Here is a 25,290-nt window from a genome sequence, read left to right as displayed (position 1 = left end):
ATGCCATCTTGGAGTGGGGGAAGGGTAGAAATGAGGAGAAAATTTGTAACTCAAAATCTTGTGGAAATCAATGTTGAAAACTAAAAATATTAAAACAGAAGAGGCCCATAGAGGAGTCTGGGCACATAGTAGTCACTTAATAAGTATTTGTGGAATGAAAAATACAAGAAACTTGGACTCAAGTGTTACTCAAAGGGAACAATGGTAACCTTGGAGGGACCCCATTTTAGTTTTTGGGCAGCAAGCCTGACGTTTCATATTTGGAGAGATCTGATCAACATGACCACAGTTTCAAAGGTGGTGCTCACCAGAGAAGCTGGAATTTGCTATGCAGCCATTCCTATGGTGATGGATTATGACTGCTGGAAAGAGCATGAGGAGGAAGTTTCAGTTGATATCGTCATGAAGTCTCTGAATGAAAATTCGAATAAGGCTACCAGTTTACTTCTCCCTGCAATACTGTAATTGGCTCTATGAACTGGACAGAAAACCTACACAGCATGAAACACATAGTCCAATTTTCCATTGTTTTACCAAGACACTGAAAGGATGTGGATACTCAGAGGAGCAGAAGTCCCTTCTCCAGTAATTTCCAGGATGTATAATTACCACATATAATAGAGAATGGCATGTTCTGTACCACTCGTAAAATAGTTATCATGATAAACGACTGCATTTACTCAAGTGTTTATTTCTACTAGGTCTTGGTAGCTTCAGAAATAAGTGAACCTGAAGATTCCTAAAGGTACTTGGAAACAGGTTGCCATTCCAGTATCTCTAATGTTTACAAATTTAAAGAAAGAAAATACTTTACTAAAGTAGATCATTTCTCCTAACATTAAATGCTGACTATATTTGTGCTTTAAAAAAGGGGTAGTTTGTTGAGTCTTTTCTGACATTCATTTTCATTGCCTATCTTTTTAAAAAGAGTTTGTATTTGTCTAGAAAGGAAGACATGATTCAAGAAAAAATATATGCATTTTAACATGAAGGTATTTTATTGTTTATATTTAATCTATTTTTTAAATTGTTGCAGCTTTTGCGCACCTGTGAATTCTTTTATATATGATTTATTAATTTGAGTTTTTTGATTTTTTAATGAAATTATTTTCTTGTCTACCAAAAAAATTAAAAAAAGAATCTTAAAAAATTTATTAGTTTCCAAATTGTAAAATGATCTCTTCTGGGATTAATATTACTAGAATACAACTTTAAATTGGGGAAATCATTTCCTTTTCTTTACAATTATTAATGCAGTTTTATATGTAAATCCTTAATAAAAATTTGAGAATTTATTACTAAAACAATCAAAGATGAATTTCCATACTAGATACATTTGGAAACCAATCATATAAATATGTACATTGTTTTAGAAGGAAAAATCTAATCCTGTTCCTTTCTCAAAATTTACTATTCAACTTATCCTGAAAATTTTACATAATATCTTTTCTTATTGCTTTGTCTAATTCCCCCTTTTGGGGGATATTATCCCCCAAATACAGATTAAAATTGTGAGTTTTTTATATATACATTCTAACATAGTATTTTAAGATGTCCCAGTATCAATTTATTAATTTAAAGTTTTAGTATTGTACATACAAAACTTCTACTGCTCACAGGCCTGATTATAGAAATTTGATAGGTAAGAAAAAGGAGGGACATAGTTAAAACATTATATATATATATATATATATATATATATATATATATATATATATATATAGATAGATAGATATATATATATATCACAACAGGGGAAAATCTTCCTTATCACTGTTTGATTCCAAGCATGATATATGACAGCCAATTATGTAGTCACAGGGTATCAAAAGCAAGAATTAACCAGTTTCAGATAAATTTCAAACTGCAAACTGTATACTTTTTCCATCCATCACTGGAATTATTTTCAACCTAGGTGCTTTTCTTCATTACACTAAGCAATAACTCTATGAATCTTCAGGGGAAACTCTTATCTAAGTTCTTTATAACCCTGAAACTTTTGTAGAATTTAATTCTTATTTGTCTTAAAAAGAAATTCTACAGACTAGTATCCCCAAAATTCCTGGAATTATGTAATGTTCCAGTAGTTCTCTCCTATAATCTTAAAGCAATCAATCTCGAAACTGTTTAATATCCAAACTTCCTAAATCTACTAAGATTGATCAGTTTTCCAAACTTTGATTATGTGAGTTTATTCCTGTATTTCCAATATGACCAAGGTTGAAATAATAGAAGAAAGAATCCTCAGGGTTTTTCCCCTCTTTTCTTATAGACTAATCTCCTGCTAAAAGCCTGAACTGGGAGTTAATCCTATATACTGGGGCAACTACTTCAAGTATGAAACTTCTTAATCATTTGTAGCATTCTAAACTCATTAGCTACAGTCTTCTAGAACTTTTTCTACCTGGTTGAATTTTATCTTTTAGAACTCTTTCAAGGTAATAGAATCTACAAAAAAACACAAACAGGACAAAAGACAAAGAATTTTTTTACATTTTACAAAGACACAAAAACAGAGCACAAAATTATGAGACGGAAGAATACAGAAAATTTTTCAATTGTAATCAAAAGTCTTATATTCTGGACTCATTTGGATTTTTATTTAACATAATTTGAGAGCTCTTTCAGTTACCTTTCCCACTCAAGTGTGGAATGGTATACCTGTTTCCAGACCAATAAAATTTCTCCTAAGAGAGTGTCAATTTTCCAGCAGGCTACTCCCCTGGTCTCATGCCAAAATAAATTTTTTTTTAAAGGGGAATACTGTAGAGAAACCCATAATTCTTCTACTGCAAACCTGGGGGAAAAAACTAATCCCAAAACTTTCCCAATCGCTGGGGCACTGAAAAAAAAATAAAATCAAAATCCTGATTCTTGCCTTAGCTCAGAAGAAAAAAGTATCAAGAGCCTGCAGTTCAGTCATTTCTGTCATGTTTGACTCTTTGTGACCCCATTTAGCATTTCCTTGGCAGAGATACTGAAGTGGTCTGCCATTACCTTCTCTACCTCATTTTGCAAATAAGCAAACTGAGAGAAACAGGGTTAAGTGACTTGCTTAGGTTCACAGAGCTAGTAAGTATCTGCAGTCAGATTTGAACTCAGGAAGATGTCTTCTTGACTTCAGGTCTGGCATTGTATCCATTGCACCATTTAGCTGTCAAAATGGAATTATGTTATCCAAGACTAATTTGGGAGTTATCCTGTGGGTAAAAGCTGAGAATGCTAGTTTTGTTCCAGGAGCCAAGGGCAAACTGATGGGCAAACCAGATGAGGAACATGCCAAAAGGAACAGAACATAAAGCCAACCTACTTTCCACTTTGCCTTGACCTAGCCTGAGGGAAAAAAGGGATGAGGAAAAGTATAGCCTTCTAAATTGAGTCACAGAACAGATAATAGGTAATTATTTCAAAGCATTGCTGCTCCATTACTTTTAATTTCATGCCATACTTTCTGGTGCCTTGAGAAGCAGAAGAACGAGTTTCCATCTTCTGCTGGTGTGTCCATGTGACCTCCTGCAGGAGTATTTAGAGTGTCTGGTCTGAAGTGTTATCACTGAGGACCCTTCACTTAACCCTCAACCCAAAGGGAAACAGGTCCTTGCACAAGTTAACATCTATGTTTCATTGTATTTTCATTTATTTTAGTAAACATTTCCCAATGACATTTTAATCTGGTTTTGGCTACTTTGAGGAGTTTTTCTAGCATAAGTCTGACACATGTGTTAGACCACCAGAGATAGAAATTTTTGTAGAACAAGAATTTCATTCTCTATTCACGTAAGACAAGAAAGAGGTGTGGTTAGTTATATGCTGACATCATACCTTGAAGTAGATCTGACTTTGTTGTACTTGCTTGTCTTTTGGCAGTGTTGCTGAATTGGCTCGATATGACCTTCCAGCCTCCATTGGCTACATTGTGAAAAAAAAAAAACTGGGAAGAAGATATATTATGTGGGCCATTCTGAGGGAACCCTTACTGGTATGGTCAGACTCACTGGGATTTAAGAACTTCAACCTTGTTCCTAGTTGAAGGCCAAGCTTTCTTTTTATGGCAAGAACAAGTACTGCACCTGTTACCGGGTCTTGGCTGTGAGCTTGGAGAAGAAAAGATGGAGGAGGGTGAAAGTTGCAGGCAGTAGGAGGAAGGACAGGTCATACTTACTATCTTCTGATTTCTGAAGGGTTTGGTATGCAAGAAGAAAGATTTATTCAGCTTGGGCCCAGAGGGTGGAAGAAGGAGCAAAGTGTAGACAGTGTAGAAAAATAAGATTTGAGTGAGTTAGGAAAACTCCCTAACCAAGGCACCTCTCTGCAGGAGGAATAGACTGATGCAGGAGGTAGCACTGTAGACTTTCAAGTGGAAGATAGATGACCAATTGTCAGGGCTCCCAGTTGTGTTTTCTGGGGCTATGTAAAACAAGTCTAATCCCTTTTCTAGGGCAGCTAGATGGCACAGTGGAGAAAGACTCATTTTCATGAGTTCAAATCTAGCTTCAGATACTTTGACCCTGGTCAAGTCACTTAACCCTGTCTACCTCAGTTTCCTCATCTGCAATGAGGAGAATGGACTGGAGTAGGCAATGATGAACTATTCCAGTACCTTTGCCAAGAAAACTCCAAATAGTGTCACGAGTCAGCCATGATTGAAAAGTGACTGAATAACAACAATCACCTTTCTATATGAAAGCCATTCTTGTACTTGAAGACTTCCATCACGTCTCCCTTAAGTTTTCTTCCAGCTGATTGCCTCCTTCCACTCTTCATGAAGGATCCTCACTAGGCCCTTTGCCATCCTGGTCACCTCCCACTGGGTGTTCTTCAGCTTGTGCATTCCCTTCCCATGATGTAGTGTCCCAAAGGAAGGCATGACTCCAGATGTAGCCAGAGAAGGGCAGAGAAGTCTGTTCATATTTTGTTCCTAGCATATGATTCTAAGTCTCTCAATGCAAACTAAATCTGCATTATTACTGTTGGTATTATTAGCTTTTGCTTGTTTCCTGGTGGCCATGACAGACTATTGCTTCCCACTTAGTTTTTATCCCAGCACAATTCTAAGACTTTTTTTAGATTGAGTTACACATCACCTATATTGCACTTATGGACTTTTATTTTTTGAGCCAAAGTTGTTAGTAACCAATTTCACAATGGGCCAGTTCAATGGCTATTTCTCAGCCCTTATCCTTGATTTCTTTGGGGTTTTGTGCCACTGCCCTCTTTTTGTTCTCTCTTCCTAGCTTTCCACTGCTTCTTTATCTCCTGTGCTGGATCTTCATCCACATCCAAGCCCCTAAATGTGGATGTTCCATAAAGCTCCCTAGGTTCTCTTGTCTCTCTTCCCTCTCATTCTCTGATTTCATTAGCTTCCATGGACTAAGATATGTCTCTCTCAGATATGTCTCCCTAGCCTTTGTCTTTCTGCTGAGTGCAGGTCTAATATCACCATCCTCATTCAACTGTTCATCCTGGGGGTCCTATAGGCATCACACAGTCAATGTGATCAAAATGGAACTCCTTATCTCTTGCCCCAGACTAAGCTCTCTTCTGAACCTCCCTACTTCTGACAAAGATGCCACCATCTTTCCAGACTCCTAAGGCAACAAAAATTTCACTGTCATCTTCCACTCTTCACTGTCCCTTAATCCACATATGCCAACAATTTCCAACTCTTGTTTCTAAGTTCACATTATGTCTCCCATAAATGCTCTTCTCTGGACTTACCCACCCAACACCTTAATTCAAGCTCTTATCAGTTCTTGCCTAGGCTATTGCAATAAAATTTAGACCATTAGGGTGAGTCATTAGAACAGCATCAGTGATAACATTCACTTCAGTTGAGAAGAGAATGAATTCCCTGAGAGTCAGACATTACCAAGAGAACTCAACAATAACACCTTCTGGACTCCAGGCCCAGCCCTCTATCCACTTCCTCACAGAGGCCCCACTTCCTCATAGAATGTTTTGTTTTAAAGAACCCTAAGGTTACTTGAAAAAAAAAACTTAATTGATGCGGTTTAGATTAACTGAATTCAGCAGACCTTTGTTTATACAGAAATAAACTAAGATTCAGTGAGTGGAAAAAAGAGAGACAGGAAATATGAGTGCTCACTGAGAAACTTCTGCTCATTTGCCAAATGTGGTGAATGAAATTAGATCACTTGAGGTCCAACTTGGAGATTCTTGAATTCTGTGATTCACCCATGGAGCAGAGTTAGTAGTTATGATTTCCCAGGTTGTTGTCCAAGGTGCTAAGCACTCCCTCATAGTTTCCTGTTCACAGACTAATGGGTCCCTGGTCAGAATTAAAGGGCACTAAGGAGGTCACCTAATCTAAACAAGTATCCTGTTGTCTTTCAGGTTTCATGTTATTCTCCACCTTACCCAAAGCTCAGAAAGTCAAAGCTTTTTTTGCCTTAGCTCCAATCCTTTACCTTAAGCACATCAGAAGCCTCCCATTTCTCCTGCTTTTGCAGCCACCCAGGCCATTGTTAAGGGTATGTCATTTCTTTGGCAAACTAGAAGTGAACAGCAGATTGTTGGAGAAGTAGAGTGTGGGCAGTGGGGATATCTGTGTGGCTTTCAAAATGATTGAACCCAAACACATCTCCACAGGAAGTACATTAACTTAGAAATGAGGAAAAAGACATTTCTTTTCTCTGTAAAAATCCAGATCAACTCTACTGTCTCAAAATTAAAAAAAAAAAAACTTCAAAGTCACATGGAAATTTAGGGTTACACATATCTGACTCTTGCCTTTATGGAGGCTCTGAAGCTCAGTACTCATATGACTTTGCAGCAGTTGTTCCACTGTAGAATAAGAGGGTCAGAGGGAGCTAATGCCTTCAGCATACCAGGGCTGACTGGGTCTTGCCAGATGAAGAGATTTCTTGATGATGAATCTGCTGGACAGCCTGATGGAGGGATCAGAGAAGTCCAAAGTGAGCACTGTTGGCTTGTTTCAGTTGTATGTCACTCTTAATGATCTCATTTGGGGATTTCTTGCCATTTTCTTCTCTAGCCCATTTTACAGATGAGGAAACTGAGACAAACAGGGTTAAATGCCTTGCCTAGGGCCACACAGATATTAACTGTCTGAGGCTGGATTTGAACTCAATTTTTCCTGACTCCAGGCCTGGCACTCTATCCATTGTTCCACCTAGCTCCATCCCAAAATGAGTGTAGCCCATAAGAAATGAGATGTCCAAATGACATCGAAATGTTGAAGAGCCTGGAGATCATATCATGTGAGCAGGAGTTAAAGGAATGACATTATATGTCTTGGAAAAGAGAAGAATCAGGATGAGGGGGAGCGTGATAGCTGTCATTTGGAAGGAAGATTAGATTTATTCTTCTTGGCACCATGAGGCAAAAGATGAGCAGCATGGTGTAATAGAGAGGTAACAGCTAGCAACCGATAATAATAATGCCTACCATTTATATCATGACATAAGGTTTGCAAAGCACTTTATAATTATCATCCCATATGATCCTCATGTCAATGGTAGCTGATATTGTTACCTTCATCTTGGAAACTGAGGCGAAGAAAGGTTAAAGACTGGTTAACCTAGAGGTTGAAGTCTGGCCCAGGGTCACACAGCTAGTAAGAGTCTGAGGCAGAGGTGAAAGTTAGGCCTCTCTGATTCCAAATTCAGCATTCCAGTATAAATGGAGAACTGGGTTTGAAGTCAGGAAAACCTGGGTTCAAATCCTGCCTCAGACACTTATCAGCTGTGTGACACTGGGTCACCTAACTTTTTATGTGCCTCAGTTTCTTCATATGTAAAATGTGGAAAATTACAGCATTGATCTCTGTGAGTTGTTGTAAGGATCAAATGAGATATTTGTAAAGAGTGCCGAGCATAATGCCTGGCACAGAGTAGACGCTTCCTTAATGTGTATTCCTTGATTAGGCCCCCACACTTGAAGCCTTCAGGCCAGGGCTGGAGAGCCACTTTTTTTAGATTGAATTTTTAATTTTAGTTTTCAACATTTACTTCTACAAGACTTTGAATTCCAAATTCTCTCCCCATCTCTCCCCTCCACCCACCCCAATGTCCATTCTGATGACCCCTTCCTCCAATCTGCCCTCCCTTCTATCATCCCCCCCCTCTTTTATCCCCTTCTCTTCTATTTTCCTGTAGGGCAAGATAGATTTCTATACCCCATTGCCTGTATATCTTATTTCCCAGTTGCATGTAAAAGTAATTTTTAACATTCTTTTTTAAGACTTTATGTTCCACATTCTCTCCTTCCCTCCCTGCCCACCCTCATTGACAAAACAAGCAATTGAATGTAGGTTATACATGTGTAGTTATGAAAAACACTTCCATAATAGTCATGTTGTGAAAGACTAAGTATATTTCCCTCCATCCCATCCCTCCCCCATTTATTCTATTCACTCCTTTGACCTGTACCTCCTCAAAAGTGTTTGTTTCTGATTACCCCTTCCCCCAATCTTCCTTCCCTTCTATTATTCCCCCTCTCTTATTCCCTTCCCCCCCTGCTTTCCTGTAGGGTAAAATAGATTTCTATACCCTATTGAGTGTGTGTTATTCCCTCCTTAAGCCAAATCTGATGAGAGTAAGGTTCACTTATTCCCTCTCACCTCCTCTCCTTCCCCTCCATTGTAAAAACTCTTTCTTGCCTCTTTTATGTGAGATTACGTACTACATTCTACCTCTTCCTTTCTCTTTCTCCCAGTACATACCTGTCAACACTTAATTTTATTATTTTTAGATATTGTACGTTCATATTCATCTCACCCTGTGCCCTCTGTATATATATTATATATATGTAATATATATATATGGTGTCCATTATATATGTGTGTATATATATATACACACATATATGTGTGTGTATATATATACACACATATGTGTGTGTACACACACACACACACATATATATGTATATGGTGTCCATAAAATCTGTGTGCAATTTAAAATAGTTGTAACTTTGTAACTATATATGATAGAAAGAATCTGTAAAAAGCAAAAGAAAGAAGAAATATTTTTTTTTATTGTTCTTGTTAATTTTCAACCATCATTACCACCATCATTACTAATACAAAGGGTAATACAGTTCTGTACTTTGTGGAAAACATTTTCAAGCTGATTTTCAGTAATGCTAGCAATCACATCACATGTTTTCATCTACTTGAATATGGAATTCCTGTGTGGTGCTTCTTTCTTTTACTGGGTTCTAAACCTTCTTTGGACAGTAGTGGTATATTTTAGTTCAGCCAACCAAAGAGCATAGTTTAGTTTCTCTGCTAGTGAAGCCATGGGTCAACAGTAATCCTGAAAAATAAGTAATTTTTAAGTTGAATTTCTAAAAATAAAAATAAAATAAACATAAAACTTCTAAAGAGAAAAATAAACTAGATATGTCAAGGTTTCTAATCCTCATTACAGATTCTTTCTATCACATATATGTATATGTAGTTTTTCCTGCAACTTCCCTAATATTGAGAAAGTTCTCATGAGTTACAAATCATCTTTCCATGTAGGAATGCCAACAGTTCAACTTTAATAAGTCCCTTGTGGTTTCTCTTTCCTGTTTACCTCTTCGTGCTTTTCTTGATTCTTGTGTTTGGAAGACAAATTTTATATTCAGCTCTGGTCATTTCATCAAGAATGCTTGGAAGTCCTTTATTTCATTGAAATACCATTTTTCCTCTGAAGTATTATACTCAGTTTTGCTGGGTAGGTGATTGTTGGTTTTAATCTTGGACCTCAGGAATATCATATTCCAAGCCCTTCAATCCCTTAGCATAGAAGTTGCTAAATCTTGTGTTATCCTGATTCTGTTTCTACAGTACTTGAATAGTTTCTTTCTGGCTGCTTTCAATATTTTCTCCTTGACCTGAGAACTCTGAAATTTGGTTACAATATTCCTAGTTTTCCTTTTGGGATCTCTTTCAGGAGGTGATTGGTGGGTTCTTTCCATTTCTCTTTTACCCTCTGGTTCTAGAATATCAGGGTAGTTTTCCTTGATAATTTCTTGAAAGATGATGTCTAGGCTCTTTTTTCTATCATGGCTTTCAGGTAGTCCAATAATTTTTAAATTATCCCTCCTGCATCTATTTTCCAGGTCAGTTGTTTTTCCAATGAGATATTTCACATTGTCTTCTACTTTGGTTTTGTTTGATAATTTTTTGATTTCTCATAAAGTCATTAGCTTCCATTTGCTCCATTATAATTTTTAAGCAATTATTTTCTTCAGTGATTTTTTGAACCTCCTTTTCCATTTGGCCAATTCTGCTTTTTAAGACATTCTTCTCTTCATTGGCTTTTTGGACCTCTTTTGCCATTTGGGTTAATCTATTTTTAAGCTGTTATTTTCTTCAGCATTTTTTGTGTCTCCTTTAGCGAGCTATTGACTTGTTTCTCACGATTTTCTTGCATCACTCCCATTTCTCTAATCAATTTTTATTCTACTTCTCTTTTGATTTTTGAACATGTTTTTGAGCTCTTTTATGGCCTAAAGACCAATTCATATTTTTCTTGGAGCCTTTTGACATAGGATCTTTGACTTTGTTGTCTTCCTCTGGTTGTATGTTTTGATCTTCCTTGTCACCAAGAAAGTGAGATTCTATAATCTGATTTTTTCACACTGTTTGCTCATTTCCCAGCTGATTACTTGACTTTTAAGCTCTTCGTTAAGTGGAGGGTGTACTACCCCAAGCTTCAGGGGTTTTGTGCAGCTGTTTTCAAAAATATTTCTAAGTACCTATACATTTTTAGTTCTTCCAAGGTGTTATGATCATAGGTGAGGTGTTTGTTCCTTTACAGGTCTGTCCTCTGGCGTGTGAGCAGCCACAAGTACTCTTTTCTGCCTTGGAACTGTGAGAAGGATTCCTTATCCACTGCTGCCACAATCTCTACCATGCTAACTCTTCTCCTCACCCCAGGAATGTGACCCAGATCCAAGCACAGGCAAAGCAAGAGTATCGTGTCTTGTAGCCAGCAAAGAGATCCCTGAAATCCTACTCTGATCGTCCACTCAATTCCACTACCATCCTTAGGTGGACAGCTCCACATGCAGCCACTACTGCAGCAATGGCTGCCACCACCATGGGCTGGAACTGGGGCCAACCTACACTCCTCTCTCACACAGGTGAGAGACTTTTCCCACTGACTTTTGAAGCTGTCTTTGGCGTTTGTGGGTTGAGAAGTCTGGAAACCACAGCAGCTGCCAGTAATTCAGTCCCCCAGGCCTGCTCCAGCTCCATCTGTGCCAGCATGGCTCACATTGGACTGCACCCCTCTCCCAGCTTGTTGCAATAGACCCTTCCTATTGACTTTCCAGATTGTCTTGGTCTGGGAATTTGTTTCAGTCTGTCATTTTATGGCTTCTGCTGCTCTAGGATTTGTTTAAAACCAATTTTTACAGGTATTTTGAGGGGTTTGGGGAAGAACTCAAGCAAGTCTCTGCTTTTACTCTGCCATCTTGGCTCTGTCCCTGGATGGCCACTCTGGAGGGGCATTGCCAGAGGCTTTACAGCCCCTCTCAGTTCTCATCCAACTCTGTGATTCTGATTCTTGGTTCTCATGGGTCATAATGGTCAGGGTCCTCCACATTACGTGTCTTACCAATGCAAGTAAGAATGGCAGCAATGGGCATGGTATATCTCATGGTAGTGGGTCTGGGGAGCTGCTATTTGCTGCATTGTACTGTCCCCATTTCAATGGCTGCCGTATTTTGGGTCTCCGCTTTTTCTCACAGGTTTTACTGGGTGACAAGGATTTTCTGCCTGAGACTGACTTCAACAAGATTCTGGCCACTAACGTATGCAACAATGAAATAATTGGTGTCATCTGTGGCAAATTCATCTTTGCTTTGTCTGGGTTTGATCCAGAAGACTTAAACATGGTAAGAGTATTTCCTTTTCCTTTTATCAGCTATTAGTGGCCTGTCACACTTAACATGAAAAAGATGGTAATCCATTTGATTTTTCTCTTCAAAACCCTAACCAACTTTGAACCCCGAAGACCACCTGTTCTGTAGGTCACAGACACCTCCAGAAACTTTTCTCCACTAAATGGTTAAACCCAGAGTGGTGCACAAGACTTCTTTCTCCATCATGAACCCTCTTGGTCTATGTCTTATCTCTTCAAAAACTAAGTAATAATAGCCTGCAATTTATAGAGTGCTTTCAGGTTTGGAACATACTTTACATATATTATCTCATTTAATTCTCGGAATTCACCATGTGAGAAAAGTGCTATTCTTATCCCCATTTTAAAAATGCAGAAGTTGAGACTAAGAGACATTAAGTGTCTTACTTGGGACCAGATAGCTAGTAAGTGTCTATGGTGGGACTTGAACCTAGGTCTTTCTGCCTTCAAATGTGATGTATTAGAATAGCACCTAGTGTTTGGAAGAGTATTGGTTGTATACAGGAACTAACCAAACAGCTCTGGTTTCTGGTAACCTATTTTATCCTTTTAGTGAAGCCTCTGGGTCATCTCTCTTGCATATGGAACCTCCAGGAAAGATACTACAGGTTCAGGGTACTATGTGTGGTAGCACTTACTCAAAATGACAGTTCTTGAGCCACCACCAACAGTTGTATTTTTACTAGCCATCCAGAAGACCTATTTGTTCAAACAAAAGGCATTTAAGTAAATAGTTTAGTAAGCAGAGTGACAAGATAAGATTCTCTAGATATACACTCCATTACAATTTGTCATACCACCAGTAGAGAGGGCATATAGGCAGAGAAAATGTAACCTGTGAGCCACATGGAAAATGCACACACGAGGAAAGAACAACAAGGGAATGAATATATAGGAACAAGCACATGCCATGATTCCATATGTTCAGAGCACAAGAGCAGAAAATATAAATGTAGGGGATGAGTGTGGCCAAGGAACGCATACGATTATGATAACTCATACCTCTGATGCTGTAAAACCACTGACAATCTCTACTGATGCCATTCCTCTGTCCTGTGTTTCTTTTCCCTGTTTGGTGTGCCATTTCCATTCTATGTTGTGCATCATATTGTCTCTTCTAGGCAGTTGTTGTGGAAATCTCGTGGCCACTGAATTTTTCGCTCTTACTATCCTTCGAGCTTCATGTCTTCAGGGCCACTTACTGCCTATCCTGGCTTCCATCTTCTAGGATGCAGTGACCATCTTCCAAACTATAAGCAACCACACCCAACTAAGGAAGAGCAAAAAAAAAAAAATCAGGCACTGTACCCTCAACCTAAAGATGCTTTTTGTTAATTCCCTGGTGTCTGTGGCTTAATTTAAGTCCATCATTCTGGGTAATTCATCCTTGTAAGTATAACTCCTTATGAGTATCCTGAGCACCCAAAACACATTTCCTAGGTCTCTATTGGAAGAAACACCTCGGATCAATGTGGAGGCTAGGCTCCAAGAGGCACTTCGTGGCCATGATCCTTGTAGCATGGGATTCACATGATTCTGTGTGAGAAGAAAAGCTAAGTAGAACCAAGGCAAAGACTTTGCCTTCAACCTCCCTGGCCTACCTCCAAGCATTTTGTATGGGAGGCAGTAGCAGAAACCCAAACCCAAAGCAAACCACAGCTGGTTGTGATGCTGTATTTTGGGTAGTGGAAAACTTCCCCGTATTTACTTCCCTGTGCCTTGAAATGAAAGTACAAAGGACTTCTAGCAGGAAATGTTCCTGCTAAGAACTCCTTCCAAATACCAATATTTATTCTAAATGTGGAAAGGGAGAAATTGGGTGTTCAGATAAAGAGAAAAGGCATCTAGAGGAAGAATAACTCACAACTGTACAGAATTCAAGCACTGGTCAGGTGAAATTCTGACTTCAGGTCTAGAATGAGAAACCCAGGTAGTTTTCTTCTGTCCCACGCTACCTCCTCAAGAGAAGGGATCTGCTGAAATGTGTTCTTAGGGGAATCTTCCCTGATTCTTCTTCCTTTCCTTTTATTGCCTCCCCATCCCACTTCCTGTTTGTCAGAAATGGCAAATTGACTCTATTTTTCTAAATAGCATCTTATTTATTTGACCTCTTTTGGCTTACACTGTTCTGTTTTAGCTGACATATGAGCTGTATGACTCTGTTAGAGTTGGTGCTTATAAGTTCTCAAGGAAACTCCTCAAGGCCATTAATGGCTGAGAAGGTTCTAACTTGAATCTGTAGAGAGATTTCCTCATCCAGGAGATCTGTAAACTAATAAGATCCTGGATTTTCTCCCTATCTTCTACACTATGTATGAAGGAGCATCTAGAGACCTCACTATGCAGAGAGAATTCCTCTTGGATTGGAACTGTGCTCAGGACTTGCTTAGGATTCTCAGACAAAATGATCCCTCTTTTTATGTATGGCTTTTAAAGAATCTTATTTTCTTTTTATGTATGGATGGTCGACATCTTGTTGGAAGAGACCCTTTAAGACAGAGGCCTCTTAGGAGGCTACGGATAGATTTCAAGGAATCAATGCACTTGGATGGGAAAAAACTGCATCTTTATTTTTCATTACTTTTTTATTTAATTATAATCCATAAGTTTTTTTAATGTGCATTAAAAACACATTTCTGAGGTGGGGTCCCTTAGCTTCACTAGACTGACCAAGGGGTCTATGATGCAAAAATCTAAGACTGTCTAAGACCTCTGGTTTTAAGTCAATGTTTTATTCTCTCATATGAAAAAACTTTTTTCTACACAACAAACTCAACCAATGAAATCCTGTTTCCTCTACATATTGTAATTGGTTTTGTGCAAAGATGTTGTCTACTGTTGAATATTACTTATAAAAGCAATTGATTCCCTTCTACTGCTCTCAGTACAATTTGCTGAGATTTTGTATATATGTAAGAAGAATGTGTTGGGCGTAACTGGTAATTTCTTGGTTGCCTTTCCTTTTTGTAATATGTTTTGTAGTGTTTTCCATGCCTTTATTATTTCACTATTATCCATACACCTTAAGGGCTTATTCCTTTGTCCCTTCCTCCAATTTCCCCTGTGTATCAGAAGGGACATAATCTGGTCTGGGTGCTTTTCTCATCCTTCTTTTCTTCAGGGCCATTTTTTCTTGGTTTCATGGATTGCTGTGGCCACAGAATTTATGACCAAATGACTGGCCAAATGGTGTTGAGCCTCTCTAAGCTTAGCCAGGATAGTCCTCAGAGACAAACCCAGCTTCTTGCCAGGACTGGTCTTGGGATCTTTCTAGCATGCCAGAATCTGCCCAACATTTGGCTCTGCTGATAAACCTTCAAGAGCCCAAGATAATTCTGTCATGAGTCCTCAGAGCAGGCTTTGTACAGAAAATAAATTATTGGTTTTTTTCCTCCTAGAGTCAAATTGATGTATATGTGGCACATAACCCAGCAGGAACGTCTGTTCAGACCATTCTCCATTTCTCTCAGGTACCATTTTTTCAATGCTTCTAGACTCTACAGTTCAAGAGCTTTGTATTTTCTTCCCTCTTCTCCTTGAAAAACTTTCACAAAATTTGGAAAAACACCTTCGTCACCAAGTCTTGGGCCCTACAAGCATCTCATGTACCTGACTAGGGTCTTCAGCTTTCTGCAGGTGGGTCCTATGGTAAGCCCTGTATGGTTGGTCCCCTGTGTTTAGTGCCAGCTCTCTCCTCAAATGAACTTGGCTAGACTTTTCTGTGTGTGAAAATAAGCTTGTTGTAAGTCACTTGTTTCTCTTGGATTTTCATCTTTTATATCTTGAAGATATTTCATATTTTTAGCACACTTCAGGGATCCTGTGACAGAAGCTATTCCAGGCACAGGAATAGGCTGGGCTACAATTACCAAAGCATCTCAGGAGTAGAAATAATTGCCTTTTCAACCTACCCCTGAACTCCATGTCTTCTCCATACCACCAGGAAGCTATCTGTCCCCTCTGTAGGTATCCTGAGCTAGAATGGAATCTCAAAGGAAAGGCTGCCCCGTTTGGAGCTGCCCAGGGAAAATTCCAGTTTTACATTTCACCTGCCCCCTCTATTCCCAACAAGGGCAGCTATGATTTCCTAGAGATGACCTAAACTCCAAGGGGTCCTCAGGAAAGGATCTAAAGGCCAGCAGAAATCTGTGGGGCTGTGATGCCAATGTGATTCTCATAGCAGCTGCCATTAATATGCATACATATTTCCAGGGTTGGTTCACAAAATACAATAAACTTTCCTCCTCCAAGAGAAAACCAAAGTATTTATTCAGAACATCACTACTGGGATACCAGAAAGCAAGATTTAGCCAGGTACTCACCACCAATCGAGGGAGCTCTGACCTCTTAAGCTTTCTTTCTGTCAAGTCTCCCAATGAGCAAGTTTTCCTAGGCAAGTTCCTCCCTCTGCCGTTTTCTCTCTATGCCCTAGCCTCTACCTCAATTCAATATATCAGGTTTCCAATCAAAGATTCTTGATTGGCTTAGTGTGGAAAAGCTTGGAAATCAGTACTTAATTGTAAAGGCATGGAAATCCCTATGGCCCAGAGCCTAATTGGCTCTGCATCGGGGCTCTATATGAAGCCTAGTAATGGATAGGAAAGATCTTACATCCCATTAACCCTACAGGGCCAGGAACCCTGGCTTGTCTATTCTCAGGTAATACATCTTGACTTTCTCAGTGCACCAGGAAAGTCTAAAGGGCCTTACAGATTCCCCCCACACCTACCACCATTTCACCACTCAAGTTCAGGTGGAATAGTATTATATGTTCTTTTTCATTTTGCCAGTTTGGACACAGTGTGTTTTGATTTGTTGAATTCAAGGATGAACAGTGTTTCCAATTCCTGTGTTTCTTCCTTTGTGTTGTTTCAATTTTAGGTTGTTCATGAAATTCAACCACCAATATTGCAAGCTTATGACTGGGGGAGTCCCAAAAAGAACTTGGCCCACTATAATCAGGTAATTTTTACTTAAAAATGGAGACTTTTCTTTTTCTTATTAAAGAGGCAATGAGAACAATCAGGAGTCTTGATTTCTAATTCTGACCCTAGGTTGTAGCTAGCTGTCACCATGGACAAGTCAGTTGACATGTCAACGCCTCAGTTTCCTAATCTATAGAATGATGGAGTTTGTCCAGATCGAGGATTTTTAACCATCTTTTGTGTGAAAAAAACACATGGGTGTTCACAGACCCCCAGGTTAAGAATCCTAGATGCTGATCTCTAACATTTCTTTGAGCTATAAAGCTCTATGATTATGTAGTTTAAGGAAAGCTACCCAGGAATGACATTATAGTGCCTGGCACATTGAATAAATACTTGATTGATTCATATTTTCTTAGTCTGTATAAGTACAGGACACATTCAAGGGGACCTCATAGATTAAGAGCTATAGGAAACCTCAGAGGTCATCTAGGCCAATCTCTTCCTTTTGAAGATGTGAAAACTGAGGCCCAGAAAGAGTATAAGTGATTTGCCTTAGTTCATACAAGTAGTAAACAACTAACCAGGATTCAAACCCAGGTCTTCTGGCTCCAAATCCAGCCTTCTTTTTGCCTCCTCACATTGCTCCTCAATATTTTTTGGTGATGATCATTGAAACAGCTACAAAACCACCTCATTAATAGCATCCTTTAAGGTACAAGTATGTGTCTTGTTCATACAGATGGCATGAAAACTTGGGCCAATACCTGGCCAAAATATAAATTCCCTGAGCCCAGAGCATCCCTCCAGACATCAATCTAGTGACCTGATTTAAAAAAAGACACTTCTTCTGGAATGTGGGCCAAATCCTAGCCTTACTTAGATTTAGTGTATTGAGGAGAATAGTTTTCATATACACACACATACATAAACATATTGTGTATGTACACACATACGTATATATAAAGATGAAATTCATATATAAATGAATGAATATATATACATATATGTAAATAAATATCAATATGTCAATATAGGACTGTGTATCATATATATGTATTTGTATCATATATGTAAATATGTATTTTTTAAAATCCACTTATATATTTTGTTTTAATTAATGATTATTTACCAAAAAATAATGTTTTCTCTGGACCTTACCATAATGGTACTCTTCTTTAAAATAATAATTATAATGATAATGATAAAGTTAGGCCAAACCGTCTATTGTAGTTTTGGGGTCTGACAGTCTCATTTTGTAGAATGAAAGAAGTATGTATAAGCACTTTTAAAAAATTATGCAAAGAATCAGCTTCCCCCACTCCAGGATTGATAGGATGTTGAATTGGGCTGTCTAGGAAGACTCTTGTCTTCTTTTGTGTCCATGCAGACAATTCCTTCAACTTACAACTTATCAAAGACAAAAGTGCCAACTGCATTGCAGAGTGGTCTAAAAGATTTGTTGGCTGACCCAAAAGATGTCTCCATTTTAATCCTCAAAATCCCCAAGATGATTTACCACATGATTCTGCCTTCATTTGATCATTTTTCTTTTGTTTTTGGCATTCATGCACCTCAAAGAATTTACTATGAAATAATCAAGATGATCAAGGGAACCCCATAAAGATGGTATTGCTGGTGAACATCTTCCCTTTGGTTAGAGCTGGAGATGGAGCTTATTTTCTTCTGTATAACATGGCTCTTCAAGTGATAATGGGAATGTCAACTTCATTTAAATACACTGACAGAAAGAAATAATTTTCATCCTCACCCATGTCATTTGTCACATTCTGATTCCCCATTAAGGATGCTTAGTTCACAGTCCTCAGAAGCTCAAATTTCCCCCAAATTTTTATGCTACCACAAGAAGTTTCCCCAATTTCTTTGTGTAATCATTCTTGATAATTAAATTTTATTGAGGTCCCTGTTTCTGCACCACAGTCAGTTCTAGAATGCACCTCCCTTTAGGAAGAAATATTGGTGGAAGTATCTCTTACTGACAAATGTATACAACTCTTTGCTCTGGAGTCAGGAATAGGTAATATATATATATATATGTGTGTGTGTGTATGTATGTATCTATACATATACATACATATATATATTAGACACATGTCTATATATGACATGTCTAGACATATACAACTACATAGACACATAATCTCAATATCTGGATATATGTCTAGATAATTCTATATATAGTTATCTAGTTATACATTGATAGTTAAATACCTCTATATGTCATAGATAGATATATTCTATAATAGATAGGTATGCAGATACATAACATGTTCTATTGTGTACATGGAGTGTTTGCAATGAGTCCATGGTATCTAGTTTCAAAGTCTAATGGATAGTTAGTGATGTGGAAATTGAACTCAGGAAGCAGACTTACAGATACCTAGACATGAGAGCAATCCTAAAGTGGAGAATTAGGGCCATGGGAGCTGCTGAGCTCCCTGAGAGGGAGGGTGTAGAGGAAGAATACAAGTACCCAGGATAGAGGTTTGGGGCACATCTATACCTATGGGGCATGGTATGGATGGCAAAAGAGATGTAAAAGACTCCACCAATCTGGTCACTGAAGAGGCAAAGGAGAATAGCCTCATGACAATCCAAAGCAGAGAGAACATTTAGGAGGAGAAGGGGGCACTCCTTGCCCAATGGTGCAAGGAGTTTGAGAAAGATAAGCATGGCAGAAAGACCATTACATTTGGCGATTAAGAGATTGTTGATAAATTTGGAGAGTCCATTCCATTGAATGATGAGGTCTGAAGTCAGACTGCAAAGTGCTGAAGCCTGAGTAAGAGGAGAAAAGGGGTAGAAAAGGATCATGGCCAACTTTTGTAGTTTTCCTGAGAAATCAGGGAGTGATATATAATGATTGCTTGAGAGGATGGTAGAGTCTAATGAAGATTTTTTTAAGGATGGATGAAACATGAGTATGTTTATAGATAGTCAGGAAGGAGGCATCATTTAGGGAGAAGTGAAAATTAAAGGGATAGTGGGGAATCATCGATTAGGACAATCTACTGGAGAAAATCAAGGCACATATAGAGATGTTGGATTTAGTGGGTGAAGGGTTACCTGATCATCAGAGTTTGGAGTAAAGGAGGAGAGAATGGGGTACGAGGAAGGGTACTGAGGTATGGAGTGGGTGAAAGGCCTTCCTTAGTAGAGTATGAGGGAAGGAAAGGAATAAGCATTTCTCTAGTATCCACTATGTGCAAGGCATTTTGCTAAATGCTTTCATCTTCATAACAACCCTGCAAGGTAGGTGTTGTTATCATCCCCATTTTGCAGTTGAGGAAACAGAAGTTAAGTGACCTGCCCAGGGTCCCACAGTTAGTGTCTGAGTCTGGCTGTGAACTCAGGTCTTCCAGATTCTAGGCCAGACTTGCACAACTTGGCAGTAGGTGGGGGCCAAAATTAAAGTAGCTAAACTTCTTTGGGCTACAGATAGGTTTTCCAAATAAAGGTATAATTAATGATTAAACTATTTTGCAAATAAATCATATCAAAAAAGGGAAATTTCAATTAATAGCAATTAATTGTTGCTTAACACCACTACTCTTTGCTGCACAGTCATATGGGACAAACTTATATACTCAAAAACAGTTTTTTTTTTTAATCAGGCATAATCCAGTAACTGAAACTGGCAAACACTTCTTTATGAAGTCACATTCAGTAAAAGACTTCCCAGCAGAAGCCATTTCTTTAGAAATCTGAAAATTAACCTTAGTAGCTGCCTCATTTTCTAAGTTTACTTTCTTGAAAAACTGTTGTTACCCAGTGAGATTTTTCAACAGTTTAGACATTTTAATTTGTTTTTCATTGGTATCCAATTTGCTTAAGTCAGAATGTTTCCATTTGAAATGGAGTCGAAGATTGTCCTCTTTTGGAATGGGTATTACTTTTCCACAAACAAGCCACAATATTCTGTATGTTGTGTAAATAAACAATTCTCTATTTGTCCACTCCAGATTAAAAACTCTCTGTTTTGATTCGATCTTCCATTTCTTTTTATCACCCATTTTACAAAGTCACCCCAAATCTTAAATGTTAGAACCAAAAAAATCTTCACCCCAACTGCTCACATAAAAAGAAATACTGAACTGAGCATCTCACCTCAGTGAGAGTGCAAGATGCTCATGTGATTTGGAGGGTGGCCAAGCAATGAGGGAGGGGAAGAAGCCTTTATGTTGTTGCTGCTCATGGCATAGTGGGTGTGTGGCTGTACTCACTTTGTCCCTGTTAAACACCAGTAAAGACCCAAAACACAGTGAAAAGATACAACACTCCCTCCTCTCAGACCAGAGACAGACTGACTATGCTTGGTTGCCATGGGTTATGTGAGAAATAGGAGAGAATGTGCAGTGGCAACCCACCCACCAAGTTACATGACTGGCATAATAGTGACCGCAGGAAGGCAGGATAAGTGGGACATGGACAAAGCACTCATTTTATCTTTACTTTCTTTAACATCCTCTACATTTTTCATGGGCCACCTGAGATCCTCTGGCAGGCGGCAAGCTGCTCACTGGCTGAATATTGTGCAGGCCTGCTCTCAGCCCTGCACTCAATGCACAGTGGTGCCCCCTAGCTGCCTCTGTGGGATTTAGGTAAAGGTTAGGGATAGAAGCCTTCAGGAGAAAAGAAATAGTTTGAACAGGTCTCCTGGGGAGTATGACAGAGTTTACTGGGGAGTAGTAAGGCACGAGCAGCAACAAAACAAGGAATAAGAGTTTAAAAAGGCAAGGAGAAGAGAAGAGAGTGTTCAATTGGTCAATTAAAGGGTAGAGATTGGGAAGATAGGGAAGGGAGGCCAGCTCAGGTTTAGTAGCCTGGTGGTCAAGGTAACACCAATTAGAGTCAGAATCAGAGTGAAGACGATTCTGGATAGCCGAAAGTACATGAGAAAACATTTAGAAAATAATACTTGCTCAGTGCAGGCTGAGATAATGTAATAAAAATGACAATTCTTCCTTATTTAGTGTCCTAGCAGGCAAATTACCAAAGAATTACGTTACATATAAAAATACATAAAAGATGGAAAAAATAATAATAAAATTCATCTGGAAGAATAAAGGGTGAAAAATATCAGGGGAATCAATGAATGAAAACAAAGAGGACGCAAGGGCGCCTAGCTCTAATAGATTTCAAACTATACGACAAAGCAGTAATCACCAAAAGAATCTGCTGCTAGGTAAGAAATAGAGGCACACAATGTACAAAGGAAATTGGCCACAGTAATCCAGGGCTTGATATAGCTAAAGATCCAAGATCTGGGGACAGAATTTTCTGGGAAAAGTGGGAAACAGTTTGGTAGAAATGAAGCACACACCTACATCTCATACCATATACCAAGATAAAGTCAACATGGGTACATGATTTAGATAAATTGTGATAGCATAAGCAAATTGGGGGAGAATGGAAAAAAAAAATCCTCAAATCTTTGGGTAAGGGAAGAGTTTATGACCAAACAGGAGATAGAGAGGATCATGGGAGGCAAAAGGAATGATTTTGATTATATGAAATTTAAAAAGCTTTTGCAAAAACTAAACCAGTGCAGCCAAACTTAGAAGAAAAGCAGGAAGCTGGAGGGGGGAGAAATTTTATAGCAAATTCCTCTGATAAAGGCTTCATTTCTCAAATATACTTATACTTGAGTCAAAATTATAAAAATAAGAGCCATTCCTAAATTTATAATTGGTCAAAAAATATGAACAGGCAGTTTTTAGAAGAAGAAATCAAAGCTAGCTATAGTTATGTGGAAAAATGTACTAAATCACCAGCAATTAGAGAGAAGCAAATGCAAAGAACTCTGAGGTTCCACCTCACAATTTTGCACCAACCACCCTCTTTCCAATCTGCATCTTCAGATCTTCTCTCTTTTTTAATTTTCACATTTAAGATAGATAGATGAATAGAAAGAGCATTTATCAAGTGCATATTTTGTGCCTGGTACCTCCGTAAGTACGAGGGGTGTGAATAAAAGCAAAAAAAAAAGCTAGCAGCTGCTCCCAAAAAACTTATACTTTAATGGAGGGAAGATAACACGTAAATTGAAGCTGGAAAAGGTGTGGGGAGGGAAGAAAGGTCCAAGAAGTGACCTGGATGCCCAAGCCCCAGCAAGATAAGACAAAAACTCCCCTGTTAGAATAAAGAAGCCCAAGAGGTGGAGTATAAATTACAGGTGGAGAGGAATATTTCTCTTTCTCTCATCTGGAAAGGTGAAGAGACTTCTCAAGCCTCTCTATCTTTTCTACCTGGAGGGAGGGACTCTGGCTAGCTCTGAGTGCTTAAGCAGCAGTCCTGTGGACGAGGAAGAAACATAAACATCACACCTTCCATGCATATCACTGAAAAATGTCTCCCTCCTCTTTCCACGTTTTGGTAGTTGGATTTTGAATCACAGAATTAAAATTTGAGAATTGGAAGGAAGATCTGGGGCATGTAGTCCAACGGAAAAAAATCTCTGTGTGGCATCCTCAACACGGGGTTGCTCAGCTTCTGGTCGAGGACCCTTAGAGAGGCAGCTGGTGCCCCAGTGCTGGAAGCCTTCTATTCCATATTGGGGCACTCCGGGTAAGGAGGCTTTCTCAGTCTTGTTACTAGTGGTGTCCCTGGAGGCAGTTATTGTAGAAAGTGCCAGTGATCATTCTTCTCCTGCTCCCGTGTAGTCTTAGAGGCTGCGGGGCTTCACTAACACCCGTGCCCGCGGCCGCGGCTGCGCCCGACTGCCCGAGACTACAGAGACAATGGAGAGACCGCAGACAAGGTAGACGGAGGAGACACCGTCCCCGCGATCGTCACGCCGGAACCCGCCGCGTCCCCTTCCGGGGTTTGCACGACCTCCGCCACCGGCTGCAGAGCCGGGGTTTTTCGGTCAGTCCTCCCGGCCATGGACGCGGTTACCTAGCAACGGCCCGGCGCGCCGAGTACCGTGACCCGGTAGAATCCGTGTCTAGGCGCACGTTTCAGTGGGGGAGGCTTTTACTTCCGGGGCACGTAAGAGTTGGTACACACGTGGAGCCCGGAGAACGGTAATGAGCAATGATGGACAATGCAGACAAATTGGACTTTGGCAAGGAAACAAGAGAGAAGAAGAAAAAGAAGAAAAAGGCCAAGGCCGTGGAGGAGAATGCCTTGGATGTGGAACCCCTTGCTAAAACAAAGCCATCCCAGAAGAGTGTGCCCCGCCCCAGACATGGTTCCAGAGGTGCCCCTGCTGAAGAAGAAAAAGAAGAAAACCCAAGAAACAGAGAGCCCAGACAGAGCCCCCCACCCCCATGAGGATAGCATGGAGGCAGAGACCATAGGCAGAACCCACTCTCTGAAGAAGCATCATAGCAGGAAGGAGCTGCTTCCAAATCCACTGGAGGCCCCATGTCAAGGGAAGAAAAAGAAGACAAAACCATCCCTCTCTTATACCCCAGGAGCAGAGACAGGGGTGGGTGTGGAACTGGAAGGGGGCTCTGTCAGAAAACCTAAAAAGAGGAAGAGGAATAAAAGGTCAGATCAGGAAAGCTTTAGGGAGCAGGAGGAGGAGGCCCTTCCTGACCCCATGAAAGAGGAGGAGGAGGAAGAAGAAAAGGAGTGGGAGCCCATAGAACAGGGACAGGGAGAGGAGAAGCAGGATCCCAGTAGTCTCAGGGACTCTGGCACCAAGAAGAAGAAGAAGAAGAAAAAGAAGAAAACTTACAGGGAGGAGGAGAAGGAAGATGAGAAGGATGATAGAACTGATAAAGTACCCCTCGATGAGGGCCACATAGAGTACCCCAGTGCCTTCAGCAGCTGTGGAAAGAAAGGCCACAAAAAGAAGCAGCCCAAGGCCAAACTGGCAGAAAGTGTCCCCGTAGAAGACAGCCCCAGGAATATCAAAAAGAAAGAAAAAAAAATCTAAGACACAGATAGAGCCACCCTCTGCTGAGGAACCTGCTGGCAAGAAGAAAAAGACATCAGTAGGTAGGAAAGTGAGGCAGAACCCTCAAGGCCCAAGCATGGCGCATGAATCAGACTTGGAAGTGGTATCTGAAAAAAAGGGAAACTTGGATGAAGTCACCATAGATATGGTTAGAAGAAAGGCCTTGCAGGAAGAGATTGATGGAGAATCTGGGGAAACTGAAGCTCTTGAAATCAGAGTGGAAGAGCCTACACAGTTTGGCCAGTGGGATACAGCTACTTTTGAAAATTCGGACCAAAAGATGAAATTTCTCAGACTCATGGGAGGCTTTAAGAATTCTTCCCCATCACTCAGCAGTTCTCCGGGCACTCTCAGGAAACCAAACATGGCTCTGAACAAGCAGGCCGCTGCTGCATTACAGCAGAATCTGCAAGTGGTGTTTGACAGAGCACTGAACTGGAAGCATCAGCGTGGAGTTGGACTGGGCTATTCAGCTTCTACAAACAAACTGTTTTATATAGACAGAAATGCATCCAGATCTATAAAGTTTAATGATTAA

General features: G+C 39.6%; 2 protein-coding genes across 2 annotated transcripts; both read left to right on the top strand.

The window, feature by feature from the left end:
* Positions 1 to 279: 279 nt before the first annotated feature.
* LOC118828476 (lysosomal acid lipase/cholesteryl ester hydrolase-like) lies at positions 280 to 18,449 on the top strand. The gene is made up of 7 exons (XM_036735099.1): positions 280 to 461; positions 3,868 to 3,979; positions 4,027 to 4,135; positions 6,355 to 6,491; positions 15,299 to 15,370; positions 16,782 to 16,862; positions 18,216 to 18,449. Exons 1-7 carry the CDS (start codon positions 280 to 282, stop codon positions 18,447 to 18,449), a joined length of 927 nt encoding a protein of 308 aa, XP_036590994.1.
* Positions 18,450 to 23,874: 5,425 nt separating this feature from the next.
* Positions 23,875 to 25,290, top strand: LOC118828680 (lysine-rich nucleolar protein 1-like). The gene is given in 3 exon segments (XM_036735497.1): positions 23,875 to 24,025; positions 24,027 to 24,719; positions 24,721 to 25,290. Coding segments are annotated over 3 exon segments (1,407 nt in total). The 5' UTR covers positions 23,875 to 23,881.

This window comes from Trichosurus vulpecula, chromosome 8, assembly GCF_011100635.1.
Source record: "Trichosurus vulpecula isolate mTriVul1 chromosome 8, mTriVul1.pri, whole genome shotgun sequence".
Lineage (NCBI taxonomy): Eukaryota > Metazoa > Chordata > Mammalia > Diprotodontia > Phalangeridae > Trichosurus > Trichosurus vulpecula.
Note: the sequence above shows the minus strand (reverse complement) of the source record. Positions and strands in the feature narration are given on the sequence as shown.

Coding starts and splice junctions, on each gene's coding strand:
- LOC118828476 (XM_036735099.1), top strand. CDS start 280: ATGACCACAGTTTCAAAGGTGGTGCTCACCAGAGAAGCTGGAATTTGC. Junction 462..3,867: donor TTACTTCTCCCTGCAATACT/GTAATTGGCTCT, acceptor GTCTTTTGGCAG/TGTTGCTGAATTGGCTCGAT. Junction 6,492..15,298: donor CACCCAGGCCATTGTTAAGG/GTATGTCATTTC, acceptor TTTTCCTCCTAG/AGTCAAATTGATGTATATGT.